This window comes from Gavia stellata, chromosome 4, assembly GCF_030936135.1.
Source record: "Gavia stellata isolate bGavSte3 chromosome 4, bGavSte3.hap2, whole genome shotgun sequence".
NCBI classification, from domain to species: domain Eukaryota; kingdom Metazoa; phylum Chordata; class Aves; order Gaviiformes; family Gaviidae; genus Gavia; species Gavia stellata.
The window spans coordinates 82,553,616-82,575,599 of NC_082597.1; the positions used below are offsets into that span (position 1 = coordinate 82,553,616).

The 21,984-nt window shown below is 41.5% G+C and overlaps 1 protein-coding gene across 1 annotated transcript in view; it reads left to right on the forward strand.

Annotated features, from left to right (window-relative positions):
* The window catches only part of ANO2 (anoctamin 2), a 195,485-nt gene extending 193,731 nt beyond the window's left edge, over positions 1-1,754 (forward strand). Inside the window, exon 25 of the mRNA XM_059816887.1 lies at positions 1,473-1,754. Within this exon, the coding sequence (XP_059672870.1) occupies positions 1,473-1,754 (282 nt within the window). The remainder of the gene's footprint in view (positions 1-1,472) is intronic.
* The last annotated feature ends 20,230 nt before the right edge of the window (positions 1,755-21,984 follow it).

The window sequence follows — 21,984 nt, forward strand, 5'->3', positions numbered from 1 at the left end:
ACCCAGCCTGACGTGCTTTCACCCAGCCTGCTGAGGTGTCAGCAGGCTTCAGGACAGGTTCTCCCTTCGGACCACTGTGGCACACCTTCTCAGCGGAGATTTCCTCTCCCTTCATGGAAGAGAAGCCCCACAGCCTGCATTAGCTCCTGGCACTAGCAGTGATCCCCAAAATACCCCAGGCTCTTGAACGTTTCAGATAAGTGGACTCTGTCAGCTTTTATACTCTCAGGGGCACCACTTGTGAAAAGCACATAAATGTTACGTAGGCTTGTTGAAATGCTGTTCTTTACCCAAAGCAAGAAATAAACAGAAGCAATAAATCCTCCAAGGTCTTTTGCTACTTTCTACAAGTAAATGGAGTAAATTCTCCCCAGTGTGGAGATTTCATTGGCAAGGGATTTGCTGTCATGGCTTGCCTTCTGAATGGCAGAAACCTTCTGCTCTCCTCTATGATCTGGTATCCTTCCACAGTCAAATTGGGTCCAGCCCTCATATTGAAATCTGCCTGTCTTTTCTCCTCACCTGCCAAATATTCCTAAGTGTGACTGTGAGTCTTGCCTGGTTTATATTGCCCTCTTCTGCTGCTTTGCTCTGTCTTCAGTAATTTTCCACCACTGGCTGCAAAACATTTGAAACCAACTGGTTATGCTGGGCTTCAAATAGCCTGCCTGTTGTTCTGCCAGACTACATTCCCTGGTTAATTAGCTCCATTGTCTCAGATGGGGGCGGAGGGTTCATGCTAGTAGCCTTGTCAGCAAATGTTCTCACACATTTTGAGGCATCACACAACACAGCAGTTTTCAAAGCATTATCATGATAATATAAACCCCAAAGCATAATTTATCTATAAATTTCACAAACAAGCAAAACTTTGTGCCCAGTCTGCTCCCTGCCTCTGTGTTATGAACATCACCTGTAATGACCTTGACACTTGAGGTTCAGGGTCATGGCTTGCATGCTGCGGTAGTGTGAAAAAATCCTGCTTGTCAGCAGACAGAAGGATTTGAGGACAGAATGACCATGAAAATTGTCTGCTGTCTGCTCAGGCCACATTGGAAACACATGCGTATGATTGTGTTGGAAGAGGCTTTCCGTGATGTTGCCCTTATAGTAACGGATTCCAGACTCAGTCACAACGAATTTGATATTGAGAACTGAGCACCTTTGAATGCCGGTAAAGAATAAGGCTGTTTTAGCTGCTTAGGCCATGAATCATTTGATAAATCCAAGTCCTTTCCCATTTCAAACTTAACTGAAGCATGTGTTTAATTCAGCCACTCCACTAAGGGAGAGTTGTACACAAGCGTGAGCTGTTTCTTGAACTAAGGCCTTACTCAACTGCTTAACGCTACATGCCATCAGCAAAATGCATTTGATACCTGCCTCATAGCTGTAGCAAAGGTTTGGTTTTGCTCTAGCGAGAGTATTTTGGATTTTTTGTACTTGCTTCACATCTGTTGCTGTGTTCGCAGAACTTGGTGATGTTCCTCAGTGTCCTGGTTGACTGGATGATTCCTGACATCCCCAAGGACATCAGTGAACAGATCAAAAAGGAGAAGAGCGTGCTTGTTGACTTCTTCCTGAAGGAAGAGCATGAAAAACTGAAGCTGATTGAAAGCTTTATCGCAAGTGACAAACAGAAACGCAAAAGTGGGACCAAAGGCAAAAGGATCCGGGCTGCCAGCTTCTGTCAATTTAACCGAAGTCAAAAAGGCAGCTTTGCCTCCTTTAGCTCACAGCACACAGAAGTGTGACTCCTTAGGGGAGGGTAACATACTATGCTTACCTCTGCAATACCTGCTTACTGTGTGACGTGATTCTGAACCTGGAGCAAGGGAGGGAGACGCAGTCAAGGAAGAAACAGGGAGCAAAAAGGAGACTTCCTTCACTTCCTTAGAATCTCCATATGCAAGGGTCTCCATTACATTTTATACGCTAGCTGGGCTGCCGCATTTTCAGACTTTATCAGCGCGAGGTAAGGGCTATATCGTGGCTGTAGCTGGTCCTTGTGGTGATGCATGTGAGTTGGGTAGGCACGCAGGAATTCTCTTCGCTCATGCAGTCTCAGCGGTAGGACCGCAACCGTCCCTCTTCCTGCAGACTCCCTGTGGGGCACAGGGAACAGAAGGGACACTCCTGCCCTAATATCTATCTTTTGGCAGATCTGACTGACCACAGCACACAACGCATGGTCTCACAGCGTGTAGCTGCCAGCGGATGGTTTACAAACGTGTGGAGTCTCAAGGAGTCATTGTGCCTTCCTAACCTACACTGCCCCTTGGTGCTGTCTCTGTAGAGCATGCAGGGATGTTGTTAAGGGCACAGAGCTGTGGAAACAGAAGGAATGAAAATCACCGAGCACTTTTCATCTACAGATATATTGTGTTTTGCTTAGCAGGAGCCTGAATGTATGTGCTAATGAGCGGAGAAGCCACAACATATGTGTCCGAACGAAGTAAAGCTGCTAGAACTAGGGAAGCTCATTGTTATTCGTTGTCCTGAACAAAAAAAACCCCAACCTGCATGTTAGATTCTCCTCTCACTTAGACTGGGAATTCAGCCAGCATCAAGAGGAATCACGCCACTAAACCAACACCAGTGGGAAGCTGACGAGTGAGAATGGAATCAAGCCCTGTAAATCATGTGGCATCTTCATGTACATTGTGTGTAAAGTAACAAAAGTTGCTGCTTTTGTACACTTACAGTAAAGTATAATATCTGGCAGAACTGCATTTTATTGGAAGATGAACATGTTCACTAACCAAGCACTCCTCTACAAGCATTTAACGAATAACTTTATTCTGTTATGAATGAAAATAAAACTTTCTTAAAAAATCCATTACTTTTACTGTAGATTCTGTCTCTAACCCAACTTGAAATCTGGAGTCTGTGTAAGAGACTTTCTTCTCATTTTGTCTTCTCAGCAATGCTTTCAAAACCATCAAAAACACAAACCAAAGTAAGTGCTTCCATTTCAGGCATTGTGTACAATATGATTGCTCTTTAACATTATAATGATACTTTATCTATTTCTGAAGCCTGAGAATTTCATTGCTCCTTTAGATTGAAAGATCTTTTTCTATAAGAATTTTTGGTAATTTAATGAGAGATGTGAAAATAATTGTTGGGATTTTTTTTTCATTCAGTGCCTAAACTAAAGAAAATGAAAATGGGAGAACTGTTTCAGGGTGGGCTGAAATGAAAAGTTTCATTCTGTGGTTTCATTTTTAAAGTTTCATTTAAGGCTATTTATCCCTTCTATATAGTAGATCAGTTTTGAAATGATAACATCAACTTGAATAAAACTGCCAATGTTTAACTTTGTTGAACCAAAAGTCTGACCTCTCCAAATGTTTTATTGTTTTTCCCCTGTCAAAACTCATTTGCTGAATTTTAAATTAACTCAGAGAGAGTTCTGCCCCCTTCTGAAACTGTTTTGTTTTTTTTTTTTTAATGAATAACAATTTGCTAGGAATATTGCCCAGATCTCAATTTGACTATATACGCTCAAGACTACAAATACAGTTTGTAAATGTGCAAAAATGTGTAATATTACAAGGTTTATCCCTTTTTTTACATATACATTATCTAAAACAAGCTATTTGAAGAATGCCTGATGCAACATAATGGGTATAAACTATATATTTGGTGTTTCTAATTGATTGAGATAGGTAGGAAAATTATAGGAAAATAGTCATCTTCTTATTCAAGCTTTTTCTTAGTATAAATACATCATAGTCACCCGTGGTCATGTGAACAACATCCTTGTCAGGTCCAAAAGTCATGTTACTGCATTTGGGGAGGCTAAAAGAGCGGGGTTTGTATGACCAAAACATAGCCCTTAAAATTTAGGTAGGTTCCCTCTGCAGTCACCAGAGAGAGAAAGGCACCACCAGCCAGCTAGCTGCTCACCCCGTCTCGACACTGCTGTCTGAGATGGGCAGATGAATCACCTCGGAGGATGCCCATCTCCTTCCCTGCATTGCAGCAGGGGTCCTGATGTCCGTCTTAGATTGTGCGCTTGGGCTTTTGGTTGCAGAACGCCAGCACCTAACCTCCCGAGTCAGAGTGCTTAAGATGTTTAGATCACTGAATGAATTAGTGACTGCCAGATTCCCAGTTGATTATGCTTGTTTTTGTTTTTTTTTTTTTTTTTTAATTTTTCTAGGTGCTTGAATGAACATCTTTTCTAAGAATTTAGGTCCCTGATGGAAATCTGTGACAGGGCTAAGACATAAGCCTTCATTCCCCCCTCTAAGATTAACATTTAAATGAGGGCACTGTATCTCCTCAAAACCAAATTGTCTCATTTCACTTTCAAAAGACCAACAAGCCCTGTCAGGGATTCCAAGGTCTAATATATCAAGGCAGTCAATATTAATGACATCTATTCCCTCATTTACACTAGAGGGTATTCTGGTAGTGGATTTGGGGGTCTGGAACTGTCTACATTTGTTGTTTACAACTCTAGTTGATTGAAATGCAATCAATTTTCTTCACACCAAAATGCCTCTAATGGGGAGAAATGTTATCATTCCAAACAGTAGAAATATCAATCTTGCCAGACCTTTAGATTACCATAATGCTCCCTTTCTTTTTCCAGGTACGTGGGACTGCATGCAGAAATTAATTTAGAAAGAGGCTTACAGGTTGCATGGCACACTCTTTTCCAGCGGCTTGTTGGATGAGGGATATTCAGAGTTAAGGCTCTTCTTAAAATAGAACCGTTTTTGTACACTCCCCCTCTACCCATGAAACACACTCTTGTCTTTTTAAAAACTGTGAGTCACTCAAAAACGGTCAGAAAAATGCTATCCCAAAGTTGAATTCATTAGGCTGTTGTTACACAGAATTTCCATAACAAGCAACTGAAATGCTTGCTATGGTCCAAAAATGATAATGTGTTTCTAGATTTCCTAGCAAAAGGAACTAGAGAAGCCAGCAGGCATACACTGATGCTCTGAAAGTTCTCCTGAGGTTTATATATTTCACCCAAACAAGCCTGGGAAAGCTGCATAGCAGCAATTGCGGCTGACGTCCAGATGGGATCTACCATGATATCAAAACAGGACAGACAGCTCAATTATCTTTATCTGTGATATCGTTTCTATTTTTCTCTTAAACTTGAGAGTTTCATTCACTGAGAATTCCTGCACGTTTGGTACTTGACTCAGGTGCAGTCCCTGAGGACTGCACCCATTGTTACATTTCTATGGCAACCTCTGGATTCTCCTGACACTGCTTCCCACCAGCTCCTGTAATTGTAGATCACTGATTGGGCATTCATTCCCAGTTTCTAACTTATCTCTTTTGGACAAAGCAAGACTTTATCTGATCCCTTTTTATCAGCATGATACTTGTAAGTCTACCCACAAAGCACCCCCTTACCATAACTTGTGTCTCAGAAGCAGAGCATGAGTGTTTCAAGAGACGTGCATGGAAAGCTCTCTCTAGGGAAGAAGAGAGCAGGGATGCAAGCAGAAACACAAAGCGGTAATAAAACCTGTGATCTATTGTCATTCCTTGCTTCAGCAATGAAAACGAGCTAAAATGTCTGCAAAAAAAGGCAAAAAGTAAGCAGAGAAAAAAATTTGCATAGATGTTCCTGCACATTTAATTCAGAATTTCATAGCCCTTTGGATTGCTCCAACTCTGAAGTAAGTAAAAAGCCCAAGTAAAACAAACAAACAAACAAAACCCCATATCCCTTTGTACGTGAGTAGTTAATACCACACTGAGTACTACATGTAGTCACAAAACACCAAATCCACACTCTGGGCTTCATGTGGAGTCGCATTAAATAGGAGTGTACATAATTGCACATCAAATCAGAACGGTGAGAATAGGAAGTAACAAGATGGAGGAATGAGCCTTGTATAAAGCCTTAACACAGATATAACTGCGTATAACCTTGTAATTATTAGGCAACATAAGGTGTGTTCACCTCTGTGGCCAGCAGAAGCTCATGGCAACTGAAAGAGTTTGCTGCTCCACATACCACAACTTCTCTGGACTATTGGTGCAGGGTAGTTTCAAACAGCTTGCCTAAGTTATTCACGAGAAAAAATTGACCCAGATCGAAGGGGGTCCCTCCTCTTGCGTCACGCTGTGAACTTAAACGCCATTCAGTCACAGAATCCATCCGATCCACGCAGCCAGATGAACCTCTCACGGTGGTTATCTCTAGTTTTAAAGAGGGCGTTCAGGAACTGAGTGAAGCTGCAGGAATGTTAGCCCTTTCTGTCATGTCTTCTTCACACAGACTTGCCTGTTTTTTTAATCATCAGCACTAGATGCCTTTTTGCAACGGGTATCATTGGCTTTTCAGTCCTCAGCATTCTCAGTATGTAGAAAATATTGCTATCTAGACCTCTTCTGCAGTTTGACCTTTCATGACACCAAAAACTAATGAAATGTAGTCCAGGAAGAAAAGGGTAGCCTATGTGGAAGTAGGTCTGTTAAATTATTGCTTGGAAATATCCAACTCAACATGCACAATATTTACCACTGTTAGCAATAAACTCTTCTGACTACAATAATATAACATCTGTTGCTGTTATGCAGTCTCACCCTTTAATTAGGCACAGATGGTCTTCCTATTCCCCGTCTGGTCTAATTCTTTTGCTTTTGAGAAGAAAATGTAAACCAGTTTTGTTTGTGACTTATTCTTGTAGGTAAATTCCTCCACACCGTATACTGGTTAAGACATCTCACGTGCCCAGTAACACAAGATTTTCAGATATACCAGTAGAAAGTGCCTTTACTGAACTTAGAGGTACGGAGAGAGGAAGAGGATGTACACCTGAACTCCCACTTCTTACCTTGTAAAGGACATTGGTATGTGGTTCACCTGAAAGGCCCACAGGCAATGGAGGTTGAGGTATATTTCTAAGATGAAAATAACTATTCTGTATGCCCTATGTACAGCCTTTTTGAGGAAGGTTCTGCTTTAGTTATTTTCTAAGTGTGTTTCAACCCTTCCTAAATCCCTCAGTGCTACCAAAACTCTGAATATTCCCTACAGTTCCCATCCTTTACCCTTCATCTGTAAATGTACTCAATTATGAATTGACTATTAAATTATTAATCATTGCATTAATTAACAGGCTGCCTTACTGCCTCTTTCACACTGCCAATGGAATTGTTAAAATCAATCAGATTCCCTAACAACTCCTGAGACAGCCCGATAATACACTTTATTCATACATAATGATCTAATGAAATCTTTTTATGTGTATTTTCAGTCTGCTTGTCAGCACAATCCTGCAGCTTTACTTTTCCTGATTCTTAAGTCGCTAACAATGACCCTTCTACTCACACGTACAGCATTTTCTAAGCTATTCCCATTGATGTCCTAGTTCTACAGATAACAGTTTTAATGAGCAAAATGATTACCATCATGGGATTATATTATGTCTGCCTCTAATGTGGCCACCTGAGACAAGATCATCAGACTCAAACCTCACTGGAATCAGTGGAAGTCTTTCTTTTGGCTTCAGTACCCCCTTGTTGAGAGAGTGTTTCTTCTATGCAACTCTGCATGCAGCTTTCAACCAAATGTAGGAAAGTTAGATAGAGAAATGTGACAGCCGTGAAAAAAATGCATCCACAGCAAACCCTTCCATTGCTATGGTCTTCAGTGAGTCCCACTATCTCAATGCTATGGAAAATGTGGGCAGTCAGCAGTTTGGGATTTGACCCTACATTTTCCAGAGATTGGATTACCCTTCTAAGCTGACTAGCAATTTTGTCTACGTTCATACTGATGTCTTGTTAGGGCTGGCTTTAGTAAACTTGATTTTCAGAACAGTTATCAGTCTGTGCTTCCACCTGGCATGGATTTAAGGCAGACACAACTATGATTCACTTTTGAAAACTATCATCCTTGAAATGTATAAAGAATTAAAAGAATAATTATTTTATCAATGCTATTCTGATGAAAGAGGAGGTAGTACACAATACTGTTATAAATGATATAAGATAGGTAAGAATCTGGGAATACTGAGCCATAATCCAGTTAAATCTATGTAGGTTATGTAAGATACACAAGTTCTGGGGATAGGGTGCCTATGATCCCATGCTATAGTGTTTGATTTCAGTAAATTCAGGGAGAAAATAAACAAGGAAGCAATGCGATCCATCAACTTGGAAAGGCTGTTGCAGCCCTGTAGCTGAACTACGCATTTTTGGGAAAGACTGTTCTGAGAATGGAAGTTGTGCCTTTTATGCTAGAAAGAAGCTAGCCAGGGAGGTGGAACCAGGGGAGCAGGAGAATAGGCCCATGAAGCTGTGAGAGTAACGCTGTTCGAACAAAGGTCTCTGCATGCTGTTTGCTGGTAGACACGTGCTTTTCAGAACTTACCAATATCGTATTGCAGCCCATAGCCTCATCCTTTGCTGGAGCTCCAACTACCATAACAGGGTCAGAGGAGAAGACTCACTAGTGCCAGCATTTCTAAATTTGACTGCATAAAATATCTTGGTTCATTCAGTATAAATTGGTTTTCTTTCATTGACTACTAATGCTAATACTAGATGAGCCTTGACAAAAATACTTATATTTCACTAGTCTTAACAGTTTCACTTGAAATTCACAGGTAGGGGAACAAACTGTTCTCTGCTTAAAGGGAAATTACAGGAACAAATCACAGTCCTACCTGAATCTGACCCACAAGGTAAAGTCTGTTTCTTGAGTGATTCCTGACTACTCTGCTGAATTTTATGCACAAAAGACAGCAGAAATTCAAGACAAAAACTGTGGCGGTTTTAACTGCACAAATGCAGAGAGAACAGAAAGTTAGCATTATCCTAACAAGCCAATTCTTAATAGGATTGTTTTCCAAAAACATTTCCAGTAGCCACTTCTTTAAATAAGGGACAAACAACTGAGACAATGAAGTTATCTTGAAACTTACAGGTGCGGTGTAAGCTTTCCTCTGGCACCTAATGTTTTAGCTCCTTTTCCACCTCTTCTGAAGCTCTTTTTTTTTAATTCTGATTTTATAAAAGACAGTTACATGTGACTGGTACAATTCAAATCTCAGCTGATTCCACAAAACATCCTTGTGTTGACACTGGGAGAGGGTCTTTACTTGTTGTTTTGCTACATCTAATCTTTTGAGAAACAACAACATATTTTCATAAGAGTTTGGAAACACTGAAGATCAGCAAGAATGTGAACCTGTGAGGGCATTTAGACCTCTAAGAGTATTCTTACCGTCAGGGCTCTCAATAGGAGCCTGAAAAAGTGGGAGATTTAGTTTACAAAATGTGCGCTTCATTATAAAACGAAAATAAATCAATTGTAAAGACTGCATTAAGAGGTTAGGGTTTTTTTAACAAGAATAAATAAATATACTCATCATATGACTCGTTCACTCAAATGCCATGGAGAACTGGTTCCAGTAGATGGAGCAAGAAAGCAGAAGGAAAACAATGCCACATACCTAGGGTACTTAAAGGAGTTGGACAAGTTCATGAGGCAGGACATGAAATGCACACACGTTCATAAAACATGCCTCAAACCATCAGAGGAGAAAGCACTTTGAAAGCTACTCCATAGATTCAAGTTCAGTCAGAAATACTTTTCACATAACTGACACTGACAGGAGGGGTTTTTTTTTGTTAATTGGCTTAGTAGATGAAGAAAAATAACCACTTGGGATTTTCTGCAAAGCCAAGAAAATAGATTAATTATAACTGGCTTGTTATTCTCTTGGCTTTAGTGGAGATTAGGACAGCTTAATCCTTCAACAAAACCTAATGTTGTGAAGAAGTATTAAATAAGACAAGCTTTACATATCCCATACGATCTTCAGCCTTTTATTTTCCACTGCTTCTCTCTTCTGACTCTGTATGTGCTGTATGTCACCTTGTTTACAAACGGGCCGTGCATCAGGGCGAGCACCACGTGCTGCAGGAAACGCGGCCGGAGGCCCTGCACAGGCGCAAGCCAGCTGAGCCGCAGCTCCTGGGAGACACCGCGGCACCTCAGGAGCCAGAATAATCCCGAGTTCTTCATTTGGGATGAAATGACTGTTCCTTTTTTTTTTTCTTTCCCTTCCCCCCCCAAGTTATCATCTTCTAGAAAAAAAAAAGAAACAACACTTGTTTTGGTGAAAATGAATGAGAAGAGCTCTCAGTTGAATCAGTGATTTTTTTATTTTTTTTTTAACCAGACCTATTTATCACAGAAGCCTCCGGCAGCCGGCCAGCAACATCCGCGAGGCCTGTGTCCCGTCACCAGCCCAGGAAGTCTGTGACACCCAGCTTAAGGGAAGGGGGAACATCTGCGAGTGCGGCTCCTTCCCCTGCTGACAGTGAGGAGGAGGGTCTCCTTCCTCTTCCAGGCTCAGGGGATGTCAGCCCCTCTTCTTTTTTCTTCTTCCCTAACTCCTAAAACTGAGACGCAGCCCTGCGTGATCATTTCTAAGCCCTATGTGATCATCTCCACCGGCAGGTATTGTCTATGCAATTTCCACAGAAATCTTTTGGCAGCGATGGTCAGCTTGACCTCACTTTCCAGCATCATCTCGCTGCAGTTTCCTGAGTTTCTTTGCCAAAATTGAACTGAAGAAGCTATTCTGAAAACGACATTAAAATTTGTGGTCAATTTCCTTAAAAAATAATTTAGGAAAAAAACCCAACAAGAAAAACATTGCAAAGATGCTAAACTCCTTTAAAACTGCCTCCTTTTTAAAAGGCGTTTTTGATGGAGACTTTTTGTCTGCCCGTGATTGTCAGATGGGAGGACCCGAACAGGGAGAGGTGCTGGTGCTTGACTGCAAGGCTGCCTCCAAGCCGCGGCTGGCCAGGCTGCAACTGGCGATTCAGGTGGAGCATCCCCTGATGCTCCCCCATCCCAGGGCCAGCAAGTGGGTGTCAGGGGTGCCATGAGGAGCCATTTGTTACCTCCTTTCAGAGACGTGCTTCTGGGGCTGCCTTAGCTTCAAGGTACTCCGCTGTGATTTCTGACCGTATGGACACGTGGACGGATGTACACGTGAAGTCAGGCTTGCATCAGCACCAGCATAGAAAGGTCTGTCCCGGTAGCGCCTTATAGACAGCAGTGGTGCTTCCTGCTGCAGGTAACGCCAGCAGGTTGTTATGGTTTCCTATTTTCTCTTTCTTTTGATAAAAAAGTCAGCTTTTGTACCAATTTCTTCTCCTTCATTAGGTTCAAAATCCTGGGAAAAGGCAATGACTCCCTTGGCTCCTACAAAACAACCCTTTACTCAGGTGTGTCCTGGAGGTCTGGTGTGGTCCTCCAGCACGTGTGGGCCACCAACACAGAGAGCGCGGAGAGGTCTGTTCTCCCCTTGGGCGGCATCCGGAGCAGGGTGTATGAGAAAGTTGATGGAAAGGTATAGGGATGTTCCCACATACCAGCCCATGCTCCGGGTGCGTATCCAGATACTCATTTGTATGCATTCATGTATCTCAGGGGCAACACGACGAGTGTGGATACCTGATACGAAGAAGTAACCACAGTTCTCCTCTCCTCTCTCTTTCCCTCCCCCTTTCCCTTCAGTAAAAGTAGAAGACATCTGAGTGACGAGAGCCAGCATATCAGCAAAGGAAGAGAGACAGGGAGACAGGAGACTGTGCTCACGTTGTGTTTTGCAGCTGTTGGCTGCCACTGCAAGGTCAAACAACTGCATGGAGACCTTCCCAAGCTGTACAGGACCATATCTTCTGTCCGCGACTGGGAAAACAAAACAGTGAGCGAGAGATTTGTGTGAAGAACAGAGAGAAGTTTGACATTATTAATTAGTCTATATTTGTAGAAGAGTCTATGTCTGGACATAAACATTTTCCGTTCCAAGCTGTCTCATAGCTACCCATGTCAGTCATTCAGGCATCACTGTCTTGCAGAACACATCCTAACAGAATACTACTGATGGCACATCTTGAAGAAGCACAATAGGAAAGCTACAGAACAAGAATTCTGCTCTGCATGTCTGTAAATAATTTTTAATTAATACCAACTTGGGGGAAAAAAAAAGTGTTTTGCTTGTAGATGCTTTGTGATAGGAAAGCATGGGATTTGTTAAATAAATAATTCCTTCTGAATTAGTCACCAGGTCTAATTAAGAGATACCAAAGGGACAAGGAATCAGAAGAGCAAGTTTAAAGGAATATCAAGCTAAAACATACAAAAAAAGTAGTATTTGAGAATATCAAAATAAACAGCGTGTGTGAATGTTTTTCTTGGGATGAGCCAAGGGAAATATTTTCCTGGGGTTTGGCCCATGCAACATGTAACAGATGAAACCAATCTGTTTGCTCTTTTGAATGAATTACACAACTAGTGGATAAAAGGAGATATAGCTGATGCTAATGCAAAGTCTGAATGTCATCTGAGTAGTAATACCTTGTAAATCCTGATGTTTGGGGCCTGCCTTATCTTACAAATACCTTTCTTTGTTGCTGGTGCAACTCCTTTGACTGCAAGGGGCTCACACCTGATTTCACCTGTTTGAAAGAGGAAAAGGCTCTTTGATTCCTAGCAAAAAAATTAGATATTTCAGCTCTACTGGCAAGACTGCATTTGCTGGAGGATTTTTCTCTTTATTTTAAAGAGAGATGCAATTATCATCTCTAATCTGATCCTGAGGAAATCAATTAGTCACAGTCTTGCTCTTCAAACCATCCAGGCAGCCCAGCGGATCCTCTGCCCTTATGATGTTGCTAACAAGGTTTGCCTAAAGCCTAATGGGTTTCATTCCAACAGCTAGTAAATGGCTTAAAACATGCATATGCTGAAGGCAACGCATGGTTTCTCAGTATAGCATCATGGATATGAAGACCAGACACCCCTTTTTAGTGACCACCTGTTCTCCTCTCTCAGAGGAGAACATAAATCACCTGCATAAACAAAACAGAGGTGAGAGGAGACTCTCACTCAAAAATCCGGTAAGAAAATCCAGATCCCATTCTCTCTGTCACTGCTGAGACACACTCCCCATCTGTTCCTGCTCCCTTTCTGTGTAAACCCGGGGTAACGTCAGTTAACTTTGAAGAATGACTCCAGTTCTGTAAATGAGATAAAACGAAACCCAAAGTGAAGGTGAGATATAAGTGTGCAAAATGCCTGTGTAGCACTCGGTGATCATTAAATGCAGAACAGGCTACAATACAACATTGCACTTGCACACGAGTTTCTTTTAAAATACAAATTTTACTTCTATCTGCAGTACAGTTTGCTACTAACAGTAAATCTGTACTGTTACTGAATTTTCTAACACTACTGTTCAGGAAGGTTGGTTTTTTTGGTATGTGCTTGTGTATATCCATGGTTTGTGTGATTCCCAGACACAAAGCTACATGAAGCTGGGAGGAGGTTTGGGAGTCTATACCAGCAACACATAAATAAAAGGTTTTATGAAAACACTGTAATGATCAAAAAAGCCATGCATTTCAAGTCCAGGAAATTAAAAAATTACTGTGAAATATAAAATAAATCCAAGAATGCTAAAGAAAAAAAACCCAATTAAAACATCTTCAACATCTTAGCTCTACTGGAGAAAAAGTATGGGTAAGACATACTGCATTTTAAGATAATTTCTTTTAATGTGAACACTGAAATGTATTAATGATAATCATATGACTATTGCATAAAGCTATAACTGCACGAACTTGCACATTCTCGAAAACCATTCTGTACTTAAAATAAGAGTGAGAACAGATCTCCTGCTGTGGCTTAACTCAAGCGTCCAGCTACGAGAGTGGTGGACTGTGTTTTAACAGTCTATGTACAGAGACAGAGGAAGGAATTGGTTCTCAAAACTGAAAGTGAAGCCTACATAATAAAATAGGAATAGAAATACCAGTAACGCATGATAGCTTTGTTTCTGCCTCTGACCAGAAGGATGAGGCTCAAAAGGACATTTTGTGCCCAGCCCTTCTGAGACAGAAACAGAGCTAGCCTGCATTACTGAGCTGTAGAAAGCACAAAAAGGCACAGAAAGATTTTTTTTCCTTCCCCTTTGCACATCTGCCTTGTGTTATCCCCAGAATCCCGATGCCAGTGCATGTGAGAAAAGGAGTTGGAGAGTATTATCCACACCAGCAGAACTGGACATTTGCCGGTGGGCTGCCAGGGGTGTTGTATGTGGCACTTTGGGGACAAAAGTGCTTGTTGAATGAGCCGTTGCCTGGAGAAGCTGAACCTCTACCTACAAGGAAGTCCAATATCTGATTTTTGACATTGCTTCTGCTGTAAGCATGACAGTATCGGCCCATCTTAGGCTGAACTCATAGAAGTTTTGAAAGCGAATGGCAATGATATTTTTCCCTCTTCCCTATTCCTCTTGGCATAGTCTTAGAGGACTTAGCTCTATTTCTCAAGATACCATTTCTATACGTGTATACTAAGTATACATTAATACTCTGATACTCTTGACAGAAAGTATAGTATAGGTCAGATCCTTAGCCTGGGGCAACTGAAAGACGTCTCCTGTTGTAAATGCAAGTAAGAAGATTTAAAGCAAATTACTCTCTTGTCTTTATCTCAGATCCTTTCGTTTGATTTGTTTCTGTGAGTTTTCCCCCCCTCCATTTCTCCCATCTCCAAAAATAAATACAAATTATCAGAGAGAATTGTAAAAGGCGGATTGTTTCCTTCTCTGCCTTAGAAGTTTCTCTGTAAAATGTTACCTATCCCACAAAAAATGATTAAAAAATGGCACTGAGTGTTAAATCGAGGGAAGGAAGTGTTACTCCAACCAGCCCTTGAGCTGGCTTGGGGTATCCTTTCAATATTAACATAACTTGCTCTAAAAATTGGGAACAACTCTCCCTTTTCCATGTGTGGTGTTACTCAAATGAATCTACACTCGTCTCAAAGTCTCAAGGAAATAGGCCTTTTAATCATAGCTAAATGCGTGGTAAATATATTATATTACATGGTAACTAGTTATGGACAAATGCCCGATTATGGTACATGTAAAAGGATGGAGTAGGTTATTTATTTATTTATTTATTACATACCGTATTTATCACATGCATTTGAATCTTTCTATGTTCCTTTTACATTTCCCATTCCTATCCTCTTTTGAATGTTTCTCCCATGATTTTAAGTAAATAGGTAATAGAAACAGGTTAAGCCTTCGCACTGGTAGTATAACCCCTTCTGCATCTGCTAATTGATCTGGGAACATTATTTACAGCCAGAAGTGATACTATTGAAATTAAATGCAAGGAGACTGTGCATCTGGCTGCTGGAATACGACAGGTAGCTTACTTTCCTCCTTTTCATTTTTAAAAAAGTCTCTGCTTTGACCACATGTGCGTCCCGTAGAATTATGGTAGAGCTAAATTCCCAGATGTAAGCGTATTGCCTCCATCATATGTTACTACTGATGTTCAGCACTGGTTATCCAAGCTTTCATCTCTTCATCTTTAAAACAGTGCCATCTGTTGTTTCCAGACGGTTCGGTCTTCTGTTTATCCAAAACTTTGTTCCAAGCCATATGGAAAAAATATCTATTTTCAATTAACCATCATATTTTCTTAAAATATACCAGGACGATGAGAAAAAAATAGGCATTGCTTACGCATAGATGTTCGTGAAGGGGATGATAATTTATTACTAACCGTAGTTTCAAGATTTTGACCATGTGGTCATTCAGTACACTCAGATACCACAAAAGCTGGCTAATTTTGTAATAATACAAACATGTTTGGTTCTCCGGAAGTAGTCTGAAGTTACCCATCTCTCAAATGGGTATAAGGTGGGAATCTGGGCTACAGCACTCACTGCTTCTCTCTACTAATCTGCTTCCATGGTCTGTACTGCTTGCTCATGTAGGCGTAGGCAGTGTCATCCCCCATTCTTACAACATTTTACATATTCCTAGCATCACAGACTTAATATAATGGTATAGTTCTGGATGCCTATTCCAGGTTAGTTTCCTCCAAAAGTAATCCTATTTGTGTGCTGTGAGACCATACTGCAGTGTGAACCAAAGGGCAGTAAGGAGAGGCAATGAGGACATCATTACCTTCAACACAGAGCTGAAATGAAAGGGGTAAAATAAGTCAGTAGAGGTATTCACCTAGGAATCCATTTCAGTGAGATCAATTCCCTCTTTTCTTTCCTGAATCTGAATTTCTGATATAAATAATCTTCAATGCTAAAAGTGAAGTAGATACCATGCTTGGGCAGAAATAGTTTTCTTCAGAACTAAAAAAAAAAAATTATAAAAGGATGCTATTCTTAGGAATGGGGTATGTGTGTCATTCCCCAGTTCAAAGGAATATTTAAAATGAGAAGTTGAGTTTCCATTCAAAGCCATCCTCTTTGATGCAGGATAAAGGCCTGCCCTCCCATCCTTCAAACAACTGCAAGATTTTCTCCTCCTGAGTTACAGTCTTGTCCTCCCAGCCGCCCACAACCACCAGCCTCCCCCAGATACATGCAGATTATGAGCTGTGTAAAGTGACCCAAGTTGAAACTAAGGAGGAAAACAGGTGCCAGGTGGCCAGAATATGTGACAGTCACTGGTAAAGCCAGAGCAGAGCTATAGTGGTAAAGATGTGTATAAAAATGGGGAACAGATGCATCAGGACTCAGGCAAAACACCCAGAGAGAGCACGCTTTTGATTGTCCATTTGTATAAAAGAATACGGGCTTTGGCTCCTGGTTTAGTAACGCAAGTGCGCGACAGTAGGAAGGAAAGCCACCTCTGTGGATTTTGAGACAAAGTACTGCAAGAGCTGAAGGCAGGATGGTACAGAACTCCCTGGATCTTTTGAGCTGTTCTTCACCTCTAAATTTACCAGCTACCAGTGCAGGCAGCCAGCGGGGAGAAAAAGAAAAGAAAAGCCAGTGGAAGAGATGTGGGAAACCCTATAGCTAAGGTCAAAATCTAACTGCATCCTAAGTGTACAGATAATACTAATGTGTGTTATATTTAATTAATCAGAAAATTAGCAAGCCCAAGTTTCTGGTAGCTAATTACATGCTTCTTCTGAGCTTGAAACAGTGCCAGAAAAATATTTTGCCCATCGCTTGTGGTACTTCATCCAATTTTCATCCACTTGAGAGCGCTTAACTGTATATCCACTGCGGTTCTAGAAAGGAAAAATTTTGAGTGCTGTGCAAAATGTGCTACCTTAGATGTAAGACATGGAGAACTTAGTACCTTCCTCTTTCCATTTATATTATTTTATATTTTTAAATGGTCGAAAGAAACCCTTATCAGGTGGACAGTTAGAATAATCTTAGGTTTTGGATTTTCCAGAGCCTTTAACCTCTCTACGCCCTTCTATAAAGCTCATCACTGTGGAATATCATGCTTTCGATCAGCTCACTTTACCTCTCATGAGCTCGTTCACCCTCCTCCAAAACTACTTGCTCTTTAAGTCTTCAGTGTTTATATCTTAGTGTCAGGGAAGTGGAGATCCTTGAGCGATATTTCACATACCCATTTTTGGGACAATTTTTCATTTGTTCTCCGGCAGCAGTGATCTTAGCTTAGGAGTATGTTGTGCTCACAACCAAACAAAGTCCTTGCCATGAGTTTACAACCAAGAAACAACAGGGAATGATAACAAAAAAAACCCCTTTTTTTCCCCGCAGGAAACTGCACAACCCTATGTTGCAGTGCCAGGCAGAGGTACCCAAGCCAGCTCTGAATGGAAACACATAGATATTGGGATCAACAGACCATGTCAGCTCGATGCTCTAATATTGTGTTTATTAAGGAAGAATGGTGCAAATCAGAGAGCTTGCTAGAGGGTAAGAAGCTGAGGCAGGGGCCCAAACTGCCTTAGGGAAAAAATCTCTAATGTTAGCCACATTTTGCACTGGCAGCACAAGCAGTGTGCTTCTTGAATGTAATAAGAATGTGTTTTCCTTAGCTACAGAGACTAGAAAGATGCCATAGCACGACAGGATCAGTCTATGATCCTTCTTCATTGTTTTTCCTTTCCTTTGGTAATTTGAAAAATGGCATATAGTGGTTGGGCTCATCTGTGACTTTTGCATGGACTTTTCCTCTGGAGGGGGGAATTATTCTCCAAAATAGTTATACAGCCCTTTCAAAATAATTATACAGCCCCAAATTGATTACTGCCCATTGATGAGTCTCATGATGGATGCATTTTTCTCCATGTCCGTGATATGACAGAGAGAATGCTTCACCTAATACCCTTCCCAAATACATCACTCTGCTCCCTGAAGGCCCTCCCGCTGCTCTTGAGTACCAGTGCTAACGTCATTTATATCCCAGTTGTCTCTAAAGTGGTAGTAGGTGTTTTGGTGTTCACAGGTAGGACAGCTGAAAACACAGCCATCATCCACTTTCAGGGCGCACCCCCAAGCTCAGGAAAGCCTTGTGAAGGAAATTCAATGGGCTTTTAACCGAGTCTACTGTCAGACAGGGCTGGCATCAGGCAGCACTTTTGATTTTGAAAATGTGTTGCCTGGAGGCCAGGAAACACAGTGAGGTCTATGTTACCTTCAGTCCTTCGGAGATTTAATGTATTTACTCTTTGCCAATCTCTTGGTACAGACAGTTCATGAACATACATGCAGGACTGCTGAAAGAGCTGCATTGCCCCGGGTCCTGTTCCTATCAAATACATAAATTATTAATTTTCCCTTTGTCCTCTTATTTTCCTTCATGTACCTCCATGACACAACTTTGGCGACTATCACCAATCTTTTCTACCTTGGGCCATCCCTCCTGATGGTTGAGTCATTAGATTTCCATTGTTTACAAATAAAGCATCTCTTCAAAAGGAGCCTTTCTCCAGGGCTCCTGTTTTGCCCCGTGGTTTATGACTGAAACGTTGGCATGGGAAGCTCAGGTTCACACCCAGCTGTTATCAGAAGTGAGAAGAGTCACTTCAGGAACAACTCACTTACCCCCCATACAATCAAGTTCTGCTGCCTGGAGATGTTCTGGGCTATTGGAAACATCCTCATGGGGCTGTCTGATTTGTCACAAGTCCTGTGGGAGACCTGTGATTTTCCATACAGAGAGCTGGGAGTGAGCTGGGCTATGCTTGGAGAGCTCAAATGGACAGAGACAAGTCCATAAGGCAGCTGAATAGAGTTGTTTGTCTCTCCTTTTTGCCCAATTTTCTGTCTGCACAGTGCTGTAAATAACACATTTTGCAGTCTGAGTCAGCTGAGGGCTTCCTGGCAATATTGCCCGAAACTGAATTTTACAGCTTTACAGGTGAGAAGTTACAGCACAGCTGCTTCTGCCATAGGAAGAGAAGGAAGGGAGGAAGGTGATGGAGCTGGGAGGAAGCAAAAAGGAGAAAAGTCCTGGAAAACTGAGTTTTCCAGACCTGATGCCACAGGGGATGTGAAATGTATGGGGATGGTGAGTGCTGTTTCTCTGAGGAGCTGATTCTCCCACAGCAGATACAGCTTCACAGCAAAGATGGAAGGAGGAATTTAGATGATTGCCCAAGCACATCACCTCAGGTAACAGACATCCCGGGAGGAGAGTGGGTACGTGAGAAGCTTGTGGGTATGTGCATGCCTATGGGATTTCAGTCAATGTAGTTCAGTATAGATGTGAGCCGGGTGGTGCACAGACATGGAGGGTGAAAAATCTGTGACATTTGATACAGAAAGCTGAGGGAAAGAATAAAAAGAGAAAAGCTTATAGTCAAATACTCCATAAACAGGAGAAAAATGATGAGATTAAAGATTCTGTGAGTGTTCTCTTTAATGAACTCAAACACCGCTCAGGACTGAAAATCAGAGAGGGTCAAGCTTTATTTTCTTTGCTTTTTTTCCTAAGTCAAACTTCTCAGGTTTTTTACCTCCCCAGAGACAGAGGAATATGGTTTTTGTGGCACTGGATCTTAGATAACTTGGTCGTTTTGGCTAATTCCATGTGTGTTTTTAGGCATCAAAATATTTTTTACAGACCTGCTGGCCAATATCACAAGGTGTTACTGTGGTCACAAAGTGACGGGACAAATATGACACCTATTTAGTCCACAGATCTCCTAACCCAAGGGACAAATGTTGGGCTTTGGCAGACCCAAAGTAATAGACTTTCAGTGTCCTCATGGCTGTGGGAGTCCAGCTGGGCAAAGGAAAGAAAATGTTGAGCTTTTGGGGAAATTTGAGACTCTGGCAATGAGGACTGGGGGCTTCTGAAGCTGGGGCTGGTCCTGCTCTGCTGCCCATCTTGTGGCATGTCTCAAAGCCTCTGATTAACTACTTGAGGTATCTAAGTGTCAATCCCATTCTGCTGTTGGCAACAGCCTGGACATGTCTTAAGCCTCATTGCTGTTAGTTGTGTGCTGGAAACACCTAGGAGACCAGTGGTTAATAAAGTCCCTTTGTATGAAGTACTTTATGTCCTGTACTAATTTAAGACTCCCTTTTGCCTGTGCAAGTGTGTATGACAAGTGGAATTGATTGCTGCAGGATGTTGCTGAGGCAAATGTAATGTTAGGGAAAGAGAGAGAAACAGGACATTAAACTGAACTAGGTTTGCTCTGGCTGGCACATCCTTGATAGAATTTTTAACTTAGCCAAAATAGAGCCATTCTTCGTGGTGGTTTGAATGATGCTTTGGAAAAAAACAGTGTGAGGAGAAAAACTTGCAAGCATGTCAGTCTCTCTTTTTGTTTCAAGATAAAACTCATCCAAATGTTTCAGCTTCCAAAATTTGAATAGTTTTATGTTTCGTAATGTAAAATGTAATAACGGAAAATACAAGGGTTTTATGGTAATACTCACCTCCACTTTCAGCTGCCAACTCAACATTCTTGTTAAGTGTGTTTTACCTGAAAAATACGAATTTGTGCTGAGGGTGATACACTGTCTGGAAATAAAATCCACAAGCAGGGCTGGCAGTCAGGTAGAACATCTTTTTTTATTGCAGTATATATCTGTGTGTGTGTGAGAGAGAGATTGGCTATGACTTAGAGATAGGCAGTGATCTCAGAATACGGGAACACTACTCAACAGAATGAACTATTCCTCTGAAACCTTCTTCTGTGTCCTGTGACAAAAGAGTGCATTTGGGTATGGTCACTTCACAATGATATCCCCAAAGAGGCAGAACCTTGTCTGCACTAGGATCAACCCAACGTTGGCAGGAGACACGGGCAGCCTTGTTGAGCATGTCTCTGCTGAATAACCTTGTGGCCTTATCCTCATCACCCTGCGTCATTCCTTTACCCTAGCTTGTGCTTTATCCCCTGGTCCCTTTGTTCTGTCTGTAATTAGTGTGTCAGCCTTTCAGGGCACTGACCACATTCCCTTATCTCTGTGGAGGCTTTTGTGACCTTAGCATAGATGAATGGAAGACAATGACCTCTCTCATATCATTGCTTTGGACGATTTTGGTGATTGCTCCTTTCTGATCTAAAGTACATTTAATCATGTAGTACATAGACTTCCATCTGGTTTGCATATCCTGAATAAGGTGCTGAAATGGAAGGGTTTTGTACTCAGCTGCATTCCATGCAAGGTTTTTTTAAGCTTTGGTAGACAGATTAAAGTGGGTATAACCCCTCTCCCTACCTTCATTATGGTGAAATCCAGTGGAATTTGCCTTGAATGAAATCAATAAGCTTCAACACTGACTCCTTTCTACTAAAGGAAAATAAAGCACAGCAGAGAGGTGTAGGAGGTGAAGGTTTTATTCCTGGTCCGGTCACTGATCTCCTGTGTGACCTTGAGGAAGTTGCTTCACTGCAGTAGCTCTCATCCTATACTTTTTGTATCCTGGCTATTGAGATTTGAAGTGCTTTTTGGGGCAAGGATTGTTTCTGCGTGCTTATGAAGTGGCTCACCAACCCTGATCCTGGTTGGGATCTTAAGGCTCTTTTGTAACATTCCTAAAATAAGAAGATTTACTGACAGGAGAAATAGCTTCTACCGACAAGAGAAATAAGTTCTAATATAGATATGGAAGTGAAAGGACAAACAGAAGAACAGCAAAGCCGTGAGGCAGAGCCTGTCAGTTACCATAAGTGGTCATGTTACTTTGACAAAAG